The 18,509-nt window shown below is 40.7% G+C and overlaps 1 protein-coding gene across 14 annotated transcripts in view; it reads left to right on the forward strand.

The window, feature by feature from the left end:
- wiz (WIZ zinc finger) overlaps nucleotides 1-18,509 on the forward strand; it is an 83,942-nt gene that overhangs the window by 45,774 nt on the left and 19,659 nt on the right. For 7 of the 14 annotated variants that reach the window (XM_062970731.1, XM_008104249.3, XM_062970727.1 and 4 more), the window contains 3 exons: nucleotides 4,996-5,053; nucleotides 8,097-10,642; nucleotides 10,877-11,242. In XM_062970731.1, the coding sequence (XP_062826801.1) occupies nucleotides 4,996-5,053; nucleotides 8,097-10,642; nucleotides 10,877-11,242 (2,970 nt within the window). Of the gene's footprint in view, nucleotides 1-4,995; nucleotides 5,054-8,096; nucleotides 10,643-10,876; nucleotides 11,243-18,509 lie in introns of those variants that run through there. The other 7 variants (XM_062970732.1, XM_062970730.1, XM_062970729.1 and 4 more) reach the window with 6 other exon arrangements.

The raw sequence follows: 18,509 nt of genomic DNA on the forward strand, positions 1-18,509 counted from the left end.
AAAATCACATCCACTGTTTATCTGGAGGGACAGAAGCCGTTCTGGGATTCCGGGAGGATGTCTTCTGAAAGAGGTAGAAGGCGGTTTGCGAGGATTCTTATGAGGATTTTCCCAGCTGAAGTTAAAAGAGAGATACCTCAATAATTTCCACAGTATGCTATTTCCCCCTTTTTTGAAAAGGGTGATGATAGTGGTGTCCTTGAAGTCTGCTGGAATCTTCTCAGTCACTCACACTTTTTCAATGAGATGGTGAAGCTGCTATGTCAGCTTTAAAGATTTCAATAGGGATCCCATGAGGTCTGCTGGCTTTGTTGTTTTTTAGTTGGTTGATGGTTTTGCTGACTTCCTCCAAACTAGGTAGTGCTGCAAGCTCATCCCTGGTTTGTTCTGGCAGTATTTGCAAGAGGACTTCTTTGACCACTTTGGAGCTGCGCTTAAGGAAGTTGTGGTAGTGCTTTTTCCAATGTTGTGCAATTGATTTTTTTTGTGCTTTATAAGTTTGTTTCCAGCTGATGAACATAGAGGGTATATGCCATTATTTGTTGGATCATATATGACCTTTGTGGTTTTAAAGTATCCCCTTGCATCATGGACATCTGTGAGGTGTAGGCTTTCTTGAGCCTTCTTTGTCCAGCAGATGCTCTTGAGTTCTCTGGCCCTTCTTTGGACCCCCGCTTTACACTAGTGTAGATCTTTTTCTTAGCAGCATAGTTGATGTCTTTTTGGCATATTTGGAAGGCTTTCCTTCTCATATTGATTAACTGTTGGATCTTGTTATCATTTTTATCAAACCAGTCTTGTTGTTCCTTATTTTGTATCCAATATTTTTTTCACAGGCTGTAATGATAGAAATCTTCAGTTTATTCCCATGTTTCTCACATTTTCAAGGTTTTCCATGGGTAGATGATCCTTGAGTGTTGTTTGGAGAAGGGCTCTTGAAGGATTTGGGTGTTCACTTTATGACTTATCTTTCTTCCTTGGAGTCTGTGTTTGGGGGTGGTCTTGATGGCCATTGTGGATAGAATGAACCTGTGGTCTGTCCAGCAGTCACCAGTGCTTGTCATGGATCTTGGGAAAAGCACATCACGGTGGTCTCTAGCATGTATAATAAGCTAAGACATGCTAATAATTTGACCAGAGGTGCTTCCATGATGTCTTAAACTTATTTTTCTCATGGAAGAGTGTGTTGGTGATGACAAATTTGTATTCTGCACATTTATTGAAAAGTAGGATACCATTTGAGTTGCTGTTTCCAACCCCGGCTTTCTTTTTCACATAGGAAACCCATGGATCATCCAGACTCACTCTTTTTTTTATCAGACAGAAATATAAAATCACTGTACTTTCAGTAACCTTTATAGTGTTTCTCCTTAAGCTATTGTAGAAGCAGTCAGTTCCTGGCAAAAGAAAGCCCATTGCTAAAAGAGCACAGTGTTGTTGCATGCAGTTGTGCTTGGAGAATGCAGCCTAAGAAGAATGCACTTCAATGCACATCCAGGCAGTGGAGTTCTGCATGGATTCTGTCTTAGGATAGGGTAGGGCCAGGTACTGGTTGCTGACCAGTTGTGCCAAAATAATAGCAATCCCACACAGCACTTGTGCCAGACTGTGTGCATATTGAAGCATTCAGTGGAAAGCTTGCAAAGTTAAATGTGTAATTATTGTTTTAACATAGCCTTCTTGTTTAATCTTATGTTGTATTGAGGTCCCAATCAAAGAATTTGGGGATCTCTCCTAGTGGAGGAGATCCGCGCAAAGCCAGCAAGGAGGATTAAGCATCACTTGGTGAGCCTTCCGAGAAGCAAATCAGAATTTCCCTGTCACAGAATATTATCTCACCCAAGTCTTGTAAAGCAGAGAGCACCGAAGCCTTTATTCTGTTCAGCTGGTACAGGATGATGGCCGCAATATGATGCAGAAATAAACCGGCATACATTTACAATGAAAACAGCACTTTTTATACATTTCTAGTTTTGAATTTCCAACCTCCCGCTCACCGGCTGGCTCTGCGCTGATTGGCTCTGACGTCAGAGCAGAGGAGGAGCCACTAGGGGCCTCCTCCAATGAGAGCGTGAGCCCCATATGTGACCTCACTCTCCCTTACTGGCCAATTGGGGAGATGGAGGTGCGGCAACAGGAGAGACAAAGAGTACACATGTGGCTTATGGTTTCATTGATTGATTTGTCCAGATTCATGAATGGGAGTCTGGCCACTGCTGGTTTGTCCATAGGATCGGTGATGGGATTATCTGTGACTCATGAGGAAAAGGTGGCTTTTGTCAAGCCTTGCCTCTCGCTTCCAGGAAGATGAGTCATTTATCATGAGTGATTTAAATGTCCAAAAGGTTCCTTTCTTCCTAGATAGTCTGGCATCTTGCCCTCCGAGGTCCAGGAAGGGAAAAAAATCCATTGTTTCTTTGCAGAAGGTGGTTTCTGATAACCCATGTTTGTCATACATAGCCCTGAGGCATCCTGATGTTGCCTGGGCAGAATGGTGTGCTGGCTAGAGTTCAGGTTAAGGTTACCATGCTCCATTTATAAGGGGAAGATATTATACAGAGACTAAAGGTAAATAATAAGGACAAAATAATAACTAATAATAATAAATGATAGCAGATACAGTAGGAACCCATTGTCAGCGTGGGTGTCAGGGTGCGTGCTGGGTGGGTTTCTTCAAACTCCATCAATCATCTTCTCCAGCACCCTGATGAATTGGTTGCAATCGTCTGCCACACCAATTCCTCTGTTCAATCTTAGACTCAAACACATCTGTAGTCTGAAGTCCAAACATTTATTTCAATATCTATAATACATATTTACAAAGCACAGAAAAAGCCATTGCTCTGAGCTGGCATTCTTCTATAGCCTCTTGCCTCGGCAAGCACCAGCTCAGTCCAAAGGAAGTTCCCTGTCTCCAAGGCCAGAAATCATGCCTGATAGGTCATAGCAGGCTGTCAGTGAAAACTAGCCTGCTGTTAACTGTTTCATTACTGAAACACACACTCTTGCAAAACAGCAGAAAACACTTGATTTACATTTCATACACATACAACCATAATCCAACACCCATACGTGGGGAGGATTATACGGAGTCCGGCATCCCTTATGGGTTTAGGTAGACAAACACAATCTTCTTTATGACTGTTTGGAGAGGATTCTATCCCCCTCCGGGTATTCATAAGGGTTAAGGAGGAATCCCATAATTTTCCCCACCAGCCCAGGCAGGCAAATGAGCTGACTGGGGATACCCTGAGACTTGGAAGGACGCAAGGGAAATGGGGAGCATGCAAGGAGGAGGGGGAAGGGGGTCCCTGATACCTAAAAGTTCATAAAAGGGGGAATGAATGGCAAGGGAAAGGGAGCAAAAATGGGCAGTAGAGTCTAGTCTAAAGGAACAGAAAAATGTGTGCAGAGGTGATACAGAGAGGCAGAAAGAAAAGCAGAAGAATACACTTCACATTTTGAGAAAATAAGGGCAAGATTGTAAAGCATGTTGTTTAAAACTGGCTTTTTTCCTTTGCTAACCTTTAGCCTAGATATGTCTCAACTCTAAACAAAAGGGAGTCCTTTTGTTTGTGAGTCATTGACTGGTGTAGGAAAGGATTAGGAGAGTCGTTAACTCTTGCCTCAGGCTAAAAGGTCAAACACCGTTTGTGCCAGGGTTTTAGTAAATTAAAGTAAACTCCAGTAAAAAATCTCAGTTACCTTCTGCTATAAATATATGAAATATAGAACATAAAGCCTTGATTAAAACGTACACACTATCTAACATGGAAGGGTCCTTGTTGTTGTTGTCTTTGCATACTAACCAAGACTTAACCCTTATTATCCAGCCTGATTTCCTTGTCCTTAACAAAACTATAAGTTAATATTTTTTTATTGGGGAGGGGGTCATTTTATATAAGATATGCCATTTGAGCATCCACGGATTTTTGTATTCCCAGTGAATACCAATACCCCCTTCCTAATTTTTCATCAGGAAAATCCAGCTTTTGTGGCTTTACATCCAGAATAAATGTTCACATAAACCTCTGGAACACTATGCTAAACCCAAGCAGTGTCTGGAACTCTATGAGAGGAGAGGAGTAATTCAAATAATTTGAAGAGAAACATTTAGAAAAAATAGGACAATGAGGAATGTCATACATTTGCATAGATATGAGTCAGAATGAGGGACAAAGAAGCAGGTTTTTGGTTTTTGTTTCAATTTGACTGTGCCTTATAATTCAAAATGTTGTACCTTATGTCTCCACATTGCTGAAATTACGGTAGATAAAAACTTAGTTTAAAGAACTATGTTTCAGTTTTGCCTCCTTGAAATTTAGGAGTACTGGAATTATTTGTTTCCCTTCCTCCAGTCATTATCAGTGTTATTTGGAAAGTTTAATCCTTCTAATAGATCTAGAATGTGAATATAATTAAGTATTATTACTAACGGACTCTGAATGTGCCTGTGCATTGTGTATGTGTTTGTGTATATTAAGGTATTATGCAGACTTTTACAAGTCTGTTATGCAAGGTGCCACTACCTCTGAGAGGACAGACAAGGCAAATCACTGTAATTATAAGGCACCTGGTCAAAATGTTGTATATGAGCTGCCTTTCAATTCATGTGGAAAGCAAGACTGCAATTTGGTGGGGTATCTGGAACAAAACCTAGCACGAGCAAATAATTTGGTTTCTTACACAAAAGATTATTGGGCACACTTCCTTTCAAATTTATTTATTTATACATACATATATATATATAGTATATTAAACTGCTTAACTGCAAGAATGATTATATATCAAATTGTTGGTGCTCAGGATTAAATGGTGTGGGTTAGAAATCTCATGCTAATCCAAAAACCGCCCCCAGGAAGGCTCAGAAGCTGGGTGGGTTTATCTGCTTGGAAAGCTTTATAGCTTTAAAATTACAAGATTGTAAATTACACTGGAAATCTCGGTAGTCATCTTCACAGTCAGGCCTGTGATGTTTCTTTTTCTCCCCTGCAGATGAGCTCAGTCCTTCTCTTGGTGTTGTCACCATTACAGATCGCAGGAAGGAATCCCGGTAAGTACTGAAATTTCTGGAGGAAGAATTACTGTTTTGGGCAATTCTAATCTCTGTGGGCCAGTTCCCAAGGTCTTTCATTTGTACTGGAACATCAAGCTTAGTATAATACCATTCAATGTAACATGTGTGCCTTTGCCCATATAATCTTTCCTGGAAAATTTCCCTAACCTCTCTTTCAAGTGGGTCATACCCAAGGCAGTTGTGTTTGCTCTTCAGGTCATTGGAGCAATTTGAAAGAACATGTTCCTACTACTTGATCACTGATCCTAGCCATCTTTATATAGAAATAATATCTCAGGTTATCAATGAAATTTGCTTCCAAAGCATAGGGAGGAAATCCATTTTAATCCAGACATTGTTGACTATAGTTCTCATATTTCCTAATCATTGGCTATGATGTTGGACTGTATAGGAGTTCTAGTCAATTACATCTAGAAGACATCAGGTTGCCCACCACCATGCATATAAATTAAGTGTACACAACGCTTTTGAGATAGATTGTTCTTTTATTGTTCATTGGATATCTAGTCTTCACTGTCATATGTGATCCGCTAAGATTATACAGCTCCTCTCAATTATTTGGATATCTTCTCCTTTCTGTGTGAAATGAACTGTAAAGGGTTTGGAATGGGTACATAATTGTAGTGCTGAAAACCTGGTGGCAAAGTGTGTTAAAGCACTGAGCTGCTGAACTTGCGGACCAAAAGGTCCCAGGCTCAAATCCTGGGAGCGGAATGAGCGCCCGCTGTTAGCCCCAGCACCTGCCAACCTAGCAGTTCAAAAACATGCAAATGTGAGTAGGTCAATAGGTACATCTCCGGCGGGAAGGTAATAGCGCTCCATGCTGTCATGCTGGCCACATGACCTTGGAGGTGTCTAGGGACAATGCCGGCTTTTCAGCTTAGAAATGGAGATGAGCACCAACCCCCAGAGTCAGACACGACTGGACTTAACATCAGGGGAAACCTTTACCTTACCTTAAGCAATGGAGAAATGGGGCAGTGTCCACAAGCTAGAAGAGCATGACAACCAAATTTGATATTGGCCACATATTTTTTTTAAAAGCATGATTATTGCAGCTTGCTTTCTTTCTTTTGAGAAATAAGCAGTGGCATTAGGTATTAGTCTAGATCAACATTGTGGTACATGAAGAAGGGGTTTACCTCTTTCTCCTTGTATGGTTTTCTTATCTAAAATGCCCTCACTGCTATTTTTCCCAAAAGTTTTTTTTCTGAACCTGAAGGCGATAATAGGGGTTGTTTTTTTTTTTTGGGTGGGGGGGGGGATTTTAGCAAAGAAAGAGTTAAACTCTTTCCCAGCATGCCACAGCCCTGATTCTGATGGGTTCGTGGCCAAGCTGTTTTTGAAAAGAAAGCCAATGCTAAATGTTCTTAATGCATGTGTCCTTTGAGCTGAGACCTTTGTACAAGAACACTAGACAGACAGTTAACAGATAGTGACATTTTTATTATGACACCCCTTTCTAAGATTCCTGTAGTGAAAATACAAACAATATTAGTTTCTTTTTGCTCTTAGTAGTTCTTCCTAGGTCTTTTGTGAATTTGGTGAGAACCTAACAGAAAGCGTTGCTGAATTGCTTCACAAAATTAAGACTCTTGTCATTACTAGACGTGTTCTGAGTTGATACTAAAGGAGAATGTTATTTTAGGGCAATTGGACACAGTCATTGAGCTGTTATGGAATATATGAAGCAGAAGTAAAAGTGTAAAATAGGAAAAACATGATCTGGCAATGAATAAGGAGAAAGTATAAGCGAACACGGATAACAAAACATGTTAGTTATACTGTATCATGAAAAAATAGGATGATCATCGAGGAGACATTTCTGGGAAAGGATGAACCAAAAAGTAGTTGTTCTCAATTGGCTGAGCCAGTAGAGGGGCTTTGGTGTTTCTGCTGTCCTGCTACTAAGGGTAGGAACAATGATTCTTCCATGATTGGTGTTCTGTTGATGTCAGCATGCAGGTTAAACCACTGAGCTGCTGAACTTGCTAACCGAAAGGTCGGCGGTTCAGATCCAGGGAGTAGGGTGAGCTCCCACTATTAGCCTCAGTTTCTGCCAACCTAGCAGTTCAAAAATATGCAAATGTGAGTAGATCAATAGGTACCGCTCTGACGGGAAGGTAATGGCGCTCCATGCAGTCATGCCGGCCACATGACCTTGGAGGTGTCTACGGACAACGCCAGCTTTTCGACTTGGAAATGGAGATGAGCAACAACCCCCAGAGTCGGACACGACTGGACTTAATTGAGGGGAAAACCTTTACCTTTAAACATGCAGGAGGATGTAAGCAGACATATGTTTTTCATACAGCTGCTAAGACAAATGCATAATCTTGTCTGTGACTCCAAGCAATAGTTCTTCATAATCCATGATTATAAGCATATGTATAATTTAAGCATTGAATTTGTATTGCAAGTGTTAGCTAATGCACAATTGTTAGTGAGCACAAGTCAAAGTCCTGGCTTTAGACTATAAAGCCCTAAATGGTTCTGGCCCAGTTTACCTGTCTGAATGGCTCTCTCCCTATGAACTATCTCAGAGTTTGAAATCGTCTGGGGAGGCCCTGCTCTTGGTCCTGCCTCCTTTGCAGGCATGATGGGCGGGGTTGAGACACAGGGCCTTCTCAATGGTGGCCCCTTGGTTGTGAAATTCCCTCCCGGATATTAGATCAGTTGCCTCCCTCCTGACCTTCCATAAGAGAGTGAAAACATGGCTTTGTAATCAAGCCTTTGGAGAATTTTTGCAATAGATAAGGAATTCTATGCAATGACGATTGGAACAGATTACAATTGTGGTTAGCGTGGTTAACAGTGAAGATATTGTTTTAAATGTTTTAGTTTATCTTATAATTCTATTTTAAAATGTTTATTTCAATTGTACATTGTTTTAAGGCATTAATTAGTTGCCTATGTGTAAAGCTGCCTTGAGTCCCTTTCGGGGTTGAGAAAGGCGGGATATAAATGTCATAAATAAATAAATAAAATAAATAATGTGTGTTCGACATTTTCATTTCAGCAGCAAGGCAGAGCACCGCTTGAAATTTAGGAAAGGCTGTTACAAAGCAGATTCAAGAAGATCAGCGGATCAAAGAAGCACGACTGTTTTGTGGGACTACTCTACACAGGAGACAGTGGGCAGAGTCTCCAAAGAAGAAAGCACTTTAGAAAGACTCCCTGGTTTGAAAGATTCAGAGAGCACTAAGGATATCTCATGGAAAAATCCTTCTTACTCAGAAGAACCTACTTCTGCAGTGGAATCTAACATTATGAAAACTGTGCAAATGAATACTGATGATCAAGAAGGGGAGCTTGAGCACTTAGAACCTGGAATGGCAGCTGGGGAAGTTTCTCCACAACTTGATGGTGCACAGACTGTTAGTGGGGATGAAAGATATCACAGCAATGAACCAAAGCAGCTAGAATCCTTCAGCAAAGAGCACTTAGACAGAAAGCAAGAATTGGAAAATAAGGGCTTTCAGACACTTGACTGGCTTTCTGAGCACAATGAAGGGCTTGGTCCTCCCTATAGAAGCATAAATAAGCCAACAGATGTAGCAACAAACCTATCTGTCAGGGGACAGTTGGCACGAGAAGCTTCTTTACTGGCTCTGCCAGTATTTAGAAAAACGCTAAAACCTCACCTAAGTAAAGCAAAGACTGCTGAGAGTGCACCCTCCCCAAGGAAGGGACAGGCAATGAACTCTGATTTGGGTGATGTAAGTCCTGGCAACACAGCTGAATGGGCATTGCAAACATCAGGGATTCAAACTGCTACGGACCTGGCTGTCCGTAAACGCACTTGGAGCATTAGGGGCAGAGATACTGTGGAACATGTTCGCCCAAGGTCTGCAGAGTCTCCTACCGGCAGTGCTTATGATGATGAGACAAGGCCCTATATATCCAGTCTCCTGCTGGATGAACAGGGGAAAGAGGATATAGGCCAGGAGGAGGATCCCACTGTGTATACATGCATTGAGTGCAGCATCTATTTTAAGATGAAGGAACATTTGATGGATCACATGCTTCAGCATAACAGAGGACTAGATCTGGATCAAGACAGAGAGGATGCTGAAGATCAATGTCAGTTGACTTGTAATGAGTGTGGATGGGCTTTTGGGGACATTGATTCTCTAGAGCAGCACAGGAGACTCCATCAGGAGTCACGAGAAAAAATAATTGAGGAAATTCAGAAGCTTGATGAATTTCCGGATGAAGGACGTGATGCCAGGCTACAATGCCCAAAATGTGTGTTTGGCACTAACTCCTCTAAGGTGTTTGTCCAGCATGCAAAAATGCATGTCAGGGAGAGGAAGGACCAAAGTTTGAAGCATGTGAACTTGTTTGGCAATTCTGGAGGTAGTGAACCAAGAGACAGCTCCATTCACAATATATACAGACACTTCCGGCCAAATGAGCGTCTTCCTCAAACGACACATATGCACAGTAGCAACAAAGGTCATAGCACTTGCATGCTTTGCAGCTTTCCTGCCCCAAATGACAATATTTTAAAAGAACACATGAAATACACTCATTCACAATTGCCATGGAACACAGAGACTTTTGAAGCAGATATGAATCAGCCTGGAACTAGTAGGGATACCTACAGCCCTAACAGGTCCAGTCGATTTTCAGAAAGTGATTATTTGAGCAAAGCAGACAGATTCTTTCCCCAATCCCACGGTGAGATCATTTATGACTCTCCCCCTCCCTTTCCAGGGGGGCATCACAGACTTAATAAAAGTAATGGCAGTAATAAGAAAGAAATTCCAAAGCCTGGCTTTCGGGCTAGGAAACGAGCTCCCTATAGCACCTCACAGAAGATCTTGGAGATGTCCTCTCTTACCTCAGCAAACGCTTACTCTCCACATGCCCTAAAAGAAAGGAATAAAAGCACAATGCTGCCACTTGATTCTGAGAGGGAGAACGCCAAAAGCCACCCAGGTGTGTTAGAAGAACTCCAGCACAAGTGGTTACCCATAAATGATGTTAGGAGTATGGAAGAAGAATTCCCCTTAGCAACAGAAATACAGTTAGCAGAGAATAGATACTTCAGGCCCTTTGCTATTCCTCAGTCCGCCTTGGACCTCAAAAGGACTTTCAGGGGCACTTTGAAAGCAATAGATTTTTCAGTAGCCTCAGCAGGACAGCAGCACCAGTTACGTCAGATGGTTCCTATTGTAATTGTTGAGGAGATTAATCTTTATCGCAGAAAGGTGAAACGACCCAAGATGAAAACTCTCAAAAAAAAGGTGTTGCCTCTCTCCCGAGAGTTTGGAATGGATGAGCCCCCTCCCCTAGGTGTCTTCCTATTAGATTCCTCTCTAGAAGGATCTCTAGAACTGGATGACCTTCTGGATGCAGATTCGTCGATGTTGAAGAATGAGGAGAGGAAATGCCCATACTGTCCTGACAGGTTCCACAATGGGATTGGCCTAGCCAATCACGTGCGGGGCCACCTGAACAGGGTGGGTGTGAGCTACAATGTCCGTCACTTCATCTCTGCAGAAGAAGTGAAAGCTATTGAGCAAAAATTTTCCTTCCAAAAGAAGAAGAAAAAAGGTAGTATGTATTCAATTTACAAATTTTGCAATTTTAAAAATATTTTTCATTCCTGTGAAGATGGGTATGTATGTTCCCCTATATTCTCTCTCACAAGCAAATATTACAGGTTCCTGGTGATGGCTGTCACAGTGTTGTGTGTTTAATTGCATAGTCTAGTGGGTGGTCTCTTGATCTTGCTTATTGCATAAGCTTTATAATTTATCATGACACTGATTGTTATTCTTTCTTTCACAGTTGCAAACTTTGATCCGGGCACCTTCAGTTTAATGAGATGTGAATTCTGTGGGGCAGGCTTTGACACACGTGCAGGCTTGTCCAGTCATGCCAGGGCCCACTTGAGAGATTTTGGTATCACCAATTGGGAACTTACCATCTCACCAATTAACATCCTGAAGGAGCTATTGGCCAATTCTTCAGAACATCCTATGCTTCAATCTGCACTAGGAACCGATCCTTCATCTCCAAATCAAGACAGAGAGATGCTTGGCTTTAGGCCCTGCAAAAGCACAACTCCCATATCCGAATGCAGCATTTCACAATCACCTTTTTCCCCATTTCCTCCTTCCTGGGGAGATGAGCCCATGCAATCCTTCAGAGATGGTAAGCAATTTTTAAACTTTACACGCATCCTGGAAATAGTGCTAGTAAAAGTAACCATTTGTATTCCTTTACTTTGCCCATGAATAAAATAATTGTGTTTGTTATAATGGTAAACTTAAGTGCATTTTCTTCCCAGGGAAGAAAATGTAGAATTCACATTTTTCCTAGGAGCCCGCTAAAGGCCCTAATGTAGTAGCGGAAAAAACTGTCCTGATCATTGATTTTCACCACTCTTCCAGCTATCCCAGTTCATATCTAATGGATAGGAGGCTAAAGCCTGTTCGGATATTAGAAGCTGGCTAACAGAGAGGAAGGTGATGGGGCCAGTATAGAAAATGATACATCATGTCAATTGAGACAGCTTTCCAAAGAATAACACTTTTAGAAAAGACACACTTTGGTAGAAAACTGTGGTAAAGATTGGTTCCTATAGAGTATAACACATGTGAGAGGTGTAAAATTTGCTTCTTGTTCTTATCAGTAGGCCACTGGGCCAGGTCTTTAAGTGGCCAGTGAAATTGTAGTGCCAAAATAAGAATGGGACAATTATTCTCCCTGTAATTTGTGCATTAGTTAGCAGACATATAATATGAAGTGTTTCCTCCTGACATTGCATCAAGCAGTACTCAGAATTTATAATTATTTGAGAGGGGGAAAGGTTATCATGAATTTGGCTGAATTTGATACATCATATTTGAGGCCAATATATTATAATTTGAGTTGTTTTTTTCACAACAGTGACAATTTGCTGTCTTAACATTAGATTTTTGTCTCTACAGCTTGCCTGCCCTGGCATATTTCTGAGATTTTCACATTGATAAAACCTTCGTGTGATAGTTATGGACTACAGCCAGGAAAAAATAACAAGGATCACTAATACTAGTTCAGAATTTTACCATGAGGCATTAGAAGTACATAACTGTGCATGGAATAAAGGGATTGGCATTTTCAATTGTCATACCATCATAATGTTTGTTTTTTATAGGTATGTTTTTAAAAAAACAAACTTGTTTCTATACTAGCAATGTTAGTATAGAACCTCACTGGTCAGTTAGAAGAATCTGTTAGACATAGAATCTATCCCTCGCAAACTGACATATTTTTCACCTATAATTTTAACATAATTTAGAAACCTTTTCCTACCCTTTGAGTTCGCACATGGCAGAAGAAGGACTGTAATCTTTTCACCTGCTTATGTATTGATAGGTACCATGCTTCCCTCTATTGTCCAAATGCCTTTCCTCTGAACAATTGTTAAACAACAGTATAGCTATCACAATCTCACAACTTCTTTTTTTAAAAAATAATCTTTATTGGTTTTACAAATCATTAAAAGTATCCTCCCAGCTTGGGAGAGAAGATAAGAAGGGGTGGGGGGAGAGCAAGAAATGAGAAAAAAGTATGAAGAAGAAAAGAGAGAAAGAAAAAGAAAAAAAAGAAAAAGAAAAAAGTTTTCTTAAAAAAAAAATTTTTTTTAAGTGACTTTTTGGCAGTTTCTTCAGGGCGGTTCACCTATCCTTCTTTCCCATTCCTAAACCTCTTTTAATTCTATTCTCCCTTTCTTCTTTTTTGATTTTTCCCTTCTGTTGGAGTTATCTTTCCTTCTCTCTTTTTCTATCCTTTTTTCCCTTCTATTTTTCTTTTCTTTTCTTCTCAGTCTGCTTTTGTTCTTCCATCACTTTATTCCAATTTGTTTCTTTAATTGGGATTCCTTTATTTTTTGCTAGTAGAAAAGTCAGTCTGTCCATATTTCTTATGTCAAGCACCTTTATCATCCAAGCATCATCCTCTGGAATCTCTTTCTCCTTCCATAGTTTGACATAACAGATTCTTGCCGTTGTTGTTAATAAAAACAGTATTTTATCTTCGTCGTTTTCTAATTTTATGTCATGTATCCCTAACAGAAATACTTCTGCTTTAAATGGCATTTTGATTTCTAATATTTTTTCTAATTTTTTTGTATATTTTTCCCATATTTTTAGGCCTTTTCGCATGTCTACCACATGTGGAAATATGATCCCTCTTTCTTGCCACATTTCCAACAATTTGTATTTGCGTTCTTGTAAGATTTCCCTAATTTCCTGGGGGTCATATACCACCTGTATGCCATTTTATACCAATTTTCTTTCAAGTCTATTGCGTGGCAGTATCTTAATTTTCTATTCCAAATTGTTTCCCATTCTTGTTGTTTGATTTGTCTACCCAAATTTTCCTTCCATCTTTTCATATAATTCTTTTCTTTATCTTCCTCCACTTCCCACTCTATCAGCTTTTCATATATTTTGGATATTATTTTTCTGTCTGATTGCATTATTTTGTCCCACCAATTGTTTTGTTCAGCAAACCCTATTTCCTTATCTCTTTTGTAATATTCCTTTATCTGCCAGAATTGGAACCAAGATATGTTTTTGTCTAATTTATTCATTTCTTCTTGTGACTTCATTATCCATACTCCTCCTTGGTTTTTTTTTTTTTGGTTTTTTTAGTAATTCTTTATATCCCAGCCTCTTACTCCATCCTGATATTCGTCTCTGTGCTGCCTCAAGTGGAGAAATCCACATAGGTGTTTTTCCATATATCTTCTTTTTGTATTTTCCCCAAATTTTTATTATTGTGGATCTCACAAAGTGATTTCCAAAGTTCTTTTCTTTTTTGGCCTGAGCATACCATACAAAATGGCTTTTAATTACGGATTGGGATTTCTGAATATACAGAACTCGCAGGATTTTAAGTATAGAAAAAGATTAAATACAAGGGGGGTGGAAACTGAGTCCCCCTCCTCTTTCCTTTAATAAGTCCAACAGGGTTTCGATCCTCACCTTCACAGTGCAGAAAAGGAAATCTCCACCTTGATCTACTGCCTCCAATCGCAATATCTTTCTTTGCTTTTCCCTCTTGGGAGTCTTTGTTTAAAAAGAAGCGCGCCCGGCCAGCGATTTGCAGGAAGGTCGCCCTCTCCGCACTTGTGATCTTGACCGGCCGTGCCTGGGGACCAATACCAGGACCTTTATGAGTCTCCCTCTTGAGGAGGGGGTCTATTTTAGGTCATTCGGTTGGTCCTAGGTTTCGCTGTTCCCCTCGCTTTGATCTGCGACAGGGAAGGGAGTTATAGCTCTACCCGGTCAATAGATCCAAGCCAGCACTGCTCGGGAATTCTAAAGTGCCCTGCTCACCGCCATGCTGCGCACCCGGGAGTCCTCACAATCTCACAACTTCTGAGGATGCCTGCCATAGATGTGGGCGAAACGTCAGGAGATAATGCTTCTGGAACATGGCGACAAAGCCCAGAAAATTCACAGCAACCCAGTATAGCTATAGTTAAAAGTTTCAAATATATATTGTATACAGTGAAGTATGAACAACACAAAATAACACAGCCCAACCCCCTTAAAATTTCTTAGTGTCTTAGTTCTGTTTCTTAGGTTCTTTGAGATACTGCATCAGCTCTTAGTTTCTATGGACATTATGAAACTCTTCCCCTTCCACACAGCTGAATAAAATCCCACATCTGCTTTGAACTGGAATATATGGCAGTGTGGACTCAGATAACCCAGTTCAAAGCAGATATTGTAAGATGTTCTGCTTTGATATTCTGGATTATATGCCTGTGTGGGAGGGCTCCCTGTCTTCTCCCAGTTGCCAAAACAGAATCTCATGAAGCCCATCTCATGAAGCAGGGCAATTTCCAGTGGGACTCTGTGGGACTCTGTTTTGCCAGCATGGAGAAACGGAGCTCAGAGTGCCTTTGAAGGAATTGGGTGTAGCCTGACTCCTAAGTGGAGTACATGAAGAGGAAGTGGGAAAAGAACAGGGAAAGGGCAGGAAACCACATGGGATGGGAGGCCATCCCAGAAGACAGGAAAAGATGGCAGGGAACGAAGGAGGACAGTTCCCTCTGCTTTCCCCCACTTTCCCCCTGCCTGTATGATAAGGTCCTTAGATAAGGTTATCATAGTTTTATATGGTGGAACAGATGACGACTGGTAGATGGCATGTGTTCTGTATCTCAAAAACTAGAGCTGATAGGGGAAAACTGATAACATTTTTGGAATCAGCAGGTCAAATATACTAAGAAACGGGACTAGTAATGTGCTTTGTCTGGTGTAATCTATCAGTGGCATATAAAAGCATGTGGGCTAGTAACTTTTGGCACTCTATATATGAGGCATTTTAGTGTTTTGCTAAAGGGCTACTTAATTGCTTCAGCGTATATTTGTCCATATTCATATGAACTTCACGTTATCCTAAATTTACCTGGCAAGGCTCATTTGTTTGATTTTGAGAAGAATTGTTTTTGAGCCCATTGTCTAATGGCTACCCACTATGGCTTTGTACTTTACACTGGCATATTAAATGGTGTAAGCACAAGCAGCAATATGTCCCCCTGGAAAGGGTGAAAGTGAAATCAAGATATGCTACACCATAGCATTCCATTAATCTAAAAAGTCTGTCTCTAAGTCCAAAGAGAGGGAGGGAGGGAGGGAAAGATAAAGGTCTGGTATGATTTGTTCTTGAGAATCCCATGTTGATTTTTAGTAATCATGGCATTCCTTTCTAAGACTGTCTGTTTAATAATCTGTTCTAGACTCTTGCTTGGGATTGATGTCAGGCTGCAAGAACAGTAATTCTTTGACCCTCTTTTTCTTACTCTTTGAAGATGGGAACATTTACCCTCCTCCAGTCTGCTGCAGCTTCTTGTATTCCAGGAATTTTCAAAGGTTATTGCCAGTGGTCTTGAAATGACTTCTGCAAGTTCTTTGAATACTCTTGGATGTAATTCATTTAACCCTGGAAATCTGGATTCACTAAGAGCAGTCAGATATGCTACTACCTCTTTACCTGTCTGGTGCTGCATTTCTCCTTCTTCGCCATCTGCTTCATTTGCTCTGGTTAAACACCGTTTTCTTCTGAGATAAGACTAAGGCCCCTTCCACACTGCCCCTATATCCCAGGATCCAATCCCAGACTTTCTGCTTATCCCAGATTATCTGGCAGTGGAGATGCATATAATCCAGTTTAAAGCATATAATCTGGAATTAGATCCTGGGTTATAGGGCAGTATAAAAGAGGTCTGAAACACATAAGGTATTGAGTAGTTCTACTTTTTTCCTGTCCCATTAGCATTTCACCATCTTCATACCATAATGGCTACAGACATAATCAAAACAGTCCTTTTTATCTCTCTAGCAAACCTGAGCTTGTTCTGCAATTTAGTTTTTTTTTTCTCCCTACACATGCTGACTTACTCAGCTGAGTTTTTTAGATTTTCCTCCTGGTTTATTTAAACATCTCCCATTTTTTTCAAATTGGAGCTACGTATTTGAAACTATGCAATCATTATCTCATTTTAAAGAAATTCCTATCTGTCATTAACTCTTCCCATGGGATCACACCCAGTGTTTTCCTAAGTTTCCTGGAATCAGCTTTCTTAAAGTCTAGAATGCTTGTCTGACCATGCCTGGCTTCACCTTTATTCTCTATAACAAACTCCTAGAGATCATGGTCACTCCTTCCTAAGGATCCTGCCACTTTCATTCCATTAACCAGGTTGTCACTGTTGGTTAGGATCAAATCTAAAATAGGTGACGCCCTTGTTGTCTTTTCACCTTCTGGACCATCAAAGTGTCTGTAAAGCAAGTGAGGAAATTGTTGGACCTTGTAACCTTGGCAGACTTTGTCTTCCAACAAATATTCAGGTAGTTAAAATCATCATTTTCTACTACTACTCTCCTTTTTGACATTTTGGTAATCTGTCCCATGCTCAGTTTGTAGTGGACCTCCACAATGATACCCGTGTTGTTTTACTTCTTAATTTTTGCTCAGATGCTCTCAACATTCCTTCCAGGATTTAAGTCTTCGATCTCTTCACAAGTGTAAACATCATTGTTACACAATGCTACACCTTCTTTCCTGTTTAGTCTAATTCTCTGAAATAATTTATACCCTTCATTACTACATTTCAGTCGTGAGACTCATCCCACAGGTTCAGTGATGCCTATTATATTTGCTTGGTAAAAAGGTAAAGGTTTCCCCTGACGTTAAGTCCAGTCATGTCTGACTCTGGAGGTTGGTGCTCATCTCCATTTCTAAGCCGAAGAGCCGGCGTTGTCCATTGCTGTATTATGAATTCAAGTTAATTTTATTCCCTGTGCTCTATGCCTTAAGTGTAGAGCAGTGTTTCTCAAACTGTGCTCCTCCATGTGTTTTGGACTTCAGCTCCCAGAAATTCCAGCCACCTTACCAGCTGTTCAGAATTGTGGCTGCTGAAGTCCAAAACATCTGGAGAAGCGAAGTTTGAGAACCACTGGTGTATAAACATCTAAAACCACACCAGTCATTCCCTCTAGGTGCTTATATAATTTTTTTCTCCCCCCGCTATTGGGTTCTTATACCATTTGCCCAATTCTTTCTCTAACAGTTGGGTTATTATCTCCAGCACTTGGTGAACTCCTACCTCAAGAATACTCCCTCCCTAAAATAATTCTGTTTAGAGCCTTCCTGATCAGGTTTATGAGACCCTTAGCAAAAACATTCCTGCCAACTGCTGTGAGGTGCAACCCACCACTTGCCAGAAGTCCGTCTTAGTAAAATGGTAGACCAGTGCCCAAGAAATCACATTGTTGCAGGCAGCACCATCTGTGGAGCCAGTTGTTCAACTCCAGTATTCTTCCCTCTCTTTCATAGCCACATCCTTCATATGGAAGCAGAGACAAAATGACAATGAGTTCATCAAGGTCCTTCAACTTCTCACCGAGAACTTCGTAATCTCTTTTGAGTCAGATCCTGAAGGTTATACCTTGCATTGTTCTTGGTTCCCACATATTCCAAAAAGAAAAATCAATTAAAATTAATCACAAGCTATTTATACTGGCAGAAATCACCTTTACCCTGCTGAACTCTCTTCTGTCAACTGATCTTAAGAGATCTGCTGTCCTAAGTGTTCCACTGAGATCTGTCTGAAGAAGAGCTAGAGAAGGCACATACTAAAGCAGAAACTAAAGTAGGTCACAGGGTTGTTGTATGTCTTTCGGGCTGTGTGGCCATGTTCCAGAAGTATTCTCTCCTGACATTTCGCCCACATCTATGGCAGGCATCCTCAGAGGTTGTGAGGTATGGAGTAGGTCATATTTAAACCTCATTTAGGTCAAGGCATAACCATAATGGCAGTACTAAGTTAGGCCATGGCAAGGGTAGTCCTAACTCATTTCCAGTATCCTTCATATGGGAAGAATTTGGATATAGCAAGTTTGCTCTATTTGACAAGAGA

Source organism: Anolis carolinensis, chromosome 2, assembly GCF_035594765.1.
Source record: "Anolis carolinensis isolate JA03-04 chromosome 2, rAnoCar3.1.pri, whole genome shotgun sequence".
NCBI classification, from domain to species: Eukaryota; Metazoa; Chordata; class Lepidosauria; order Squamata; family Dactyloidae; genus Anolis; species Anolis carolinensis.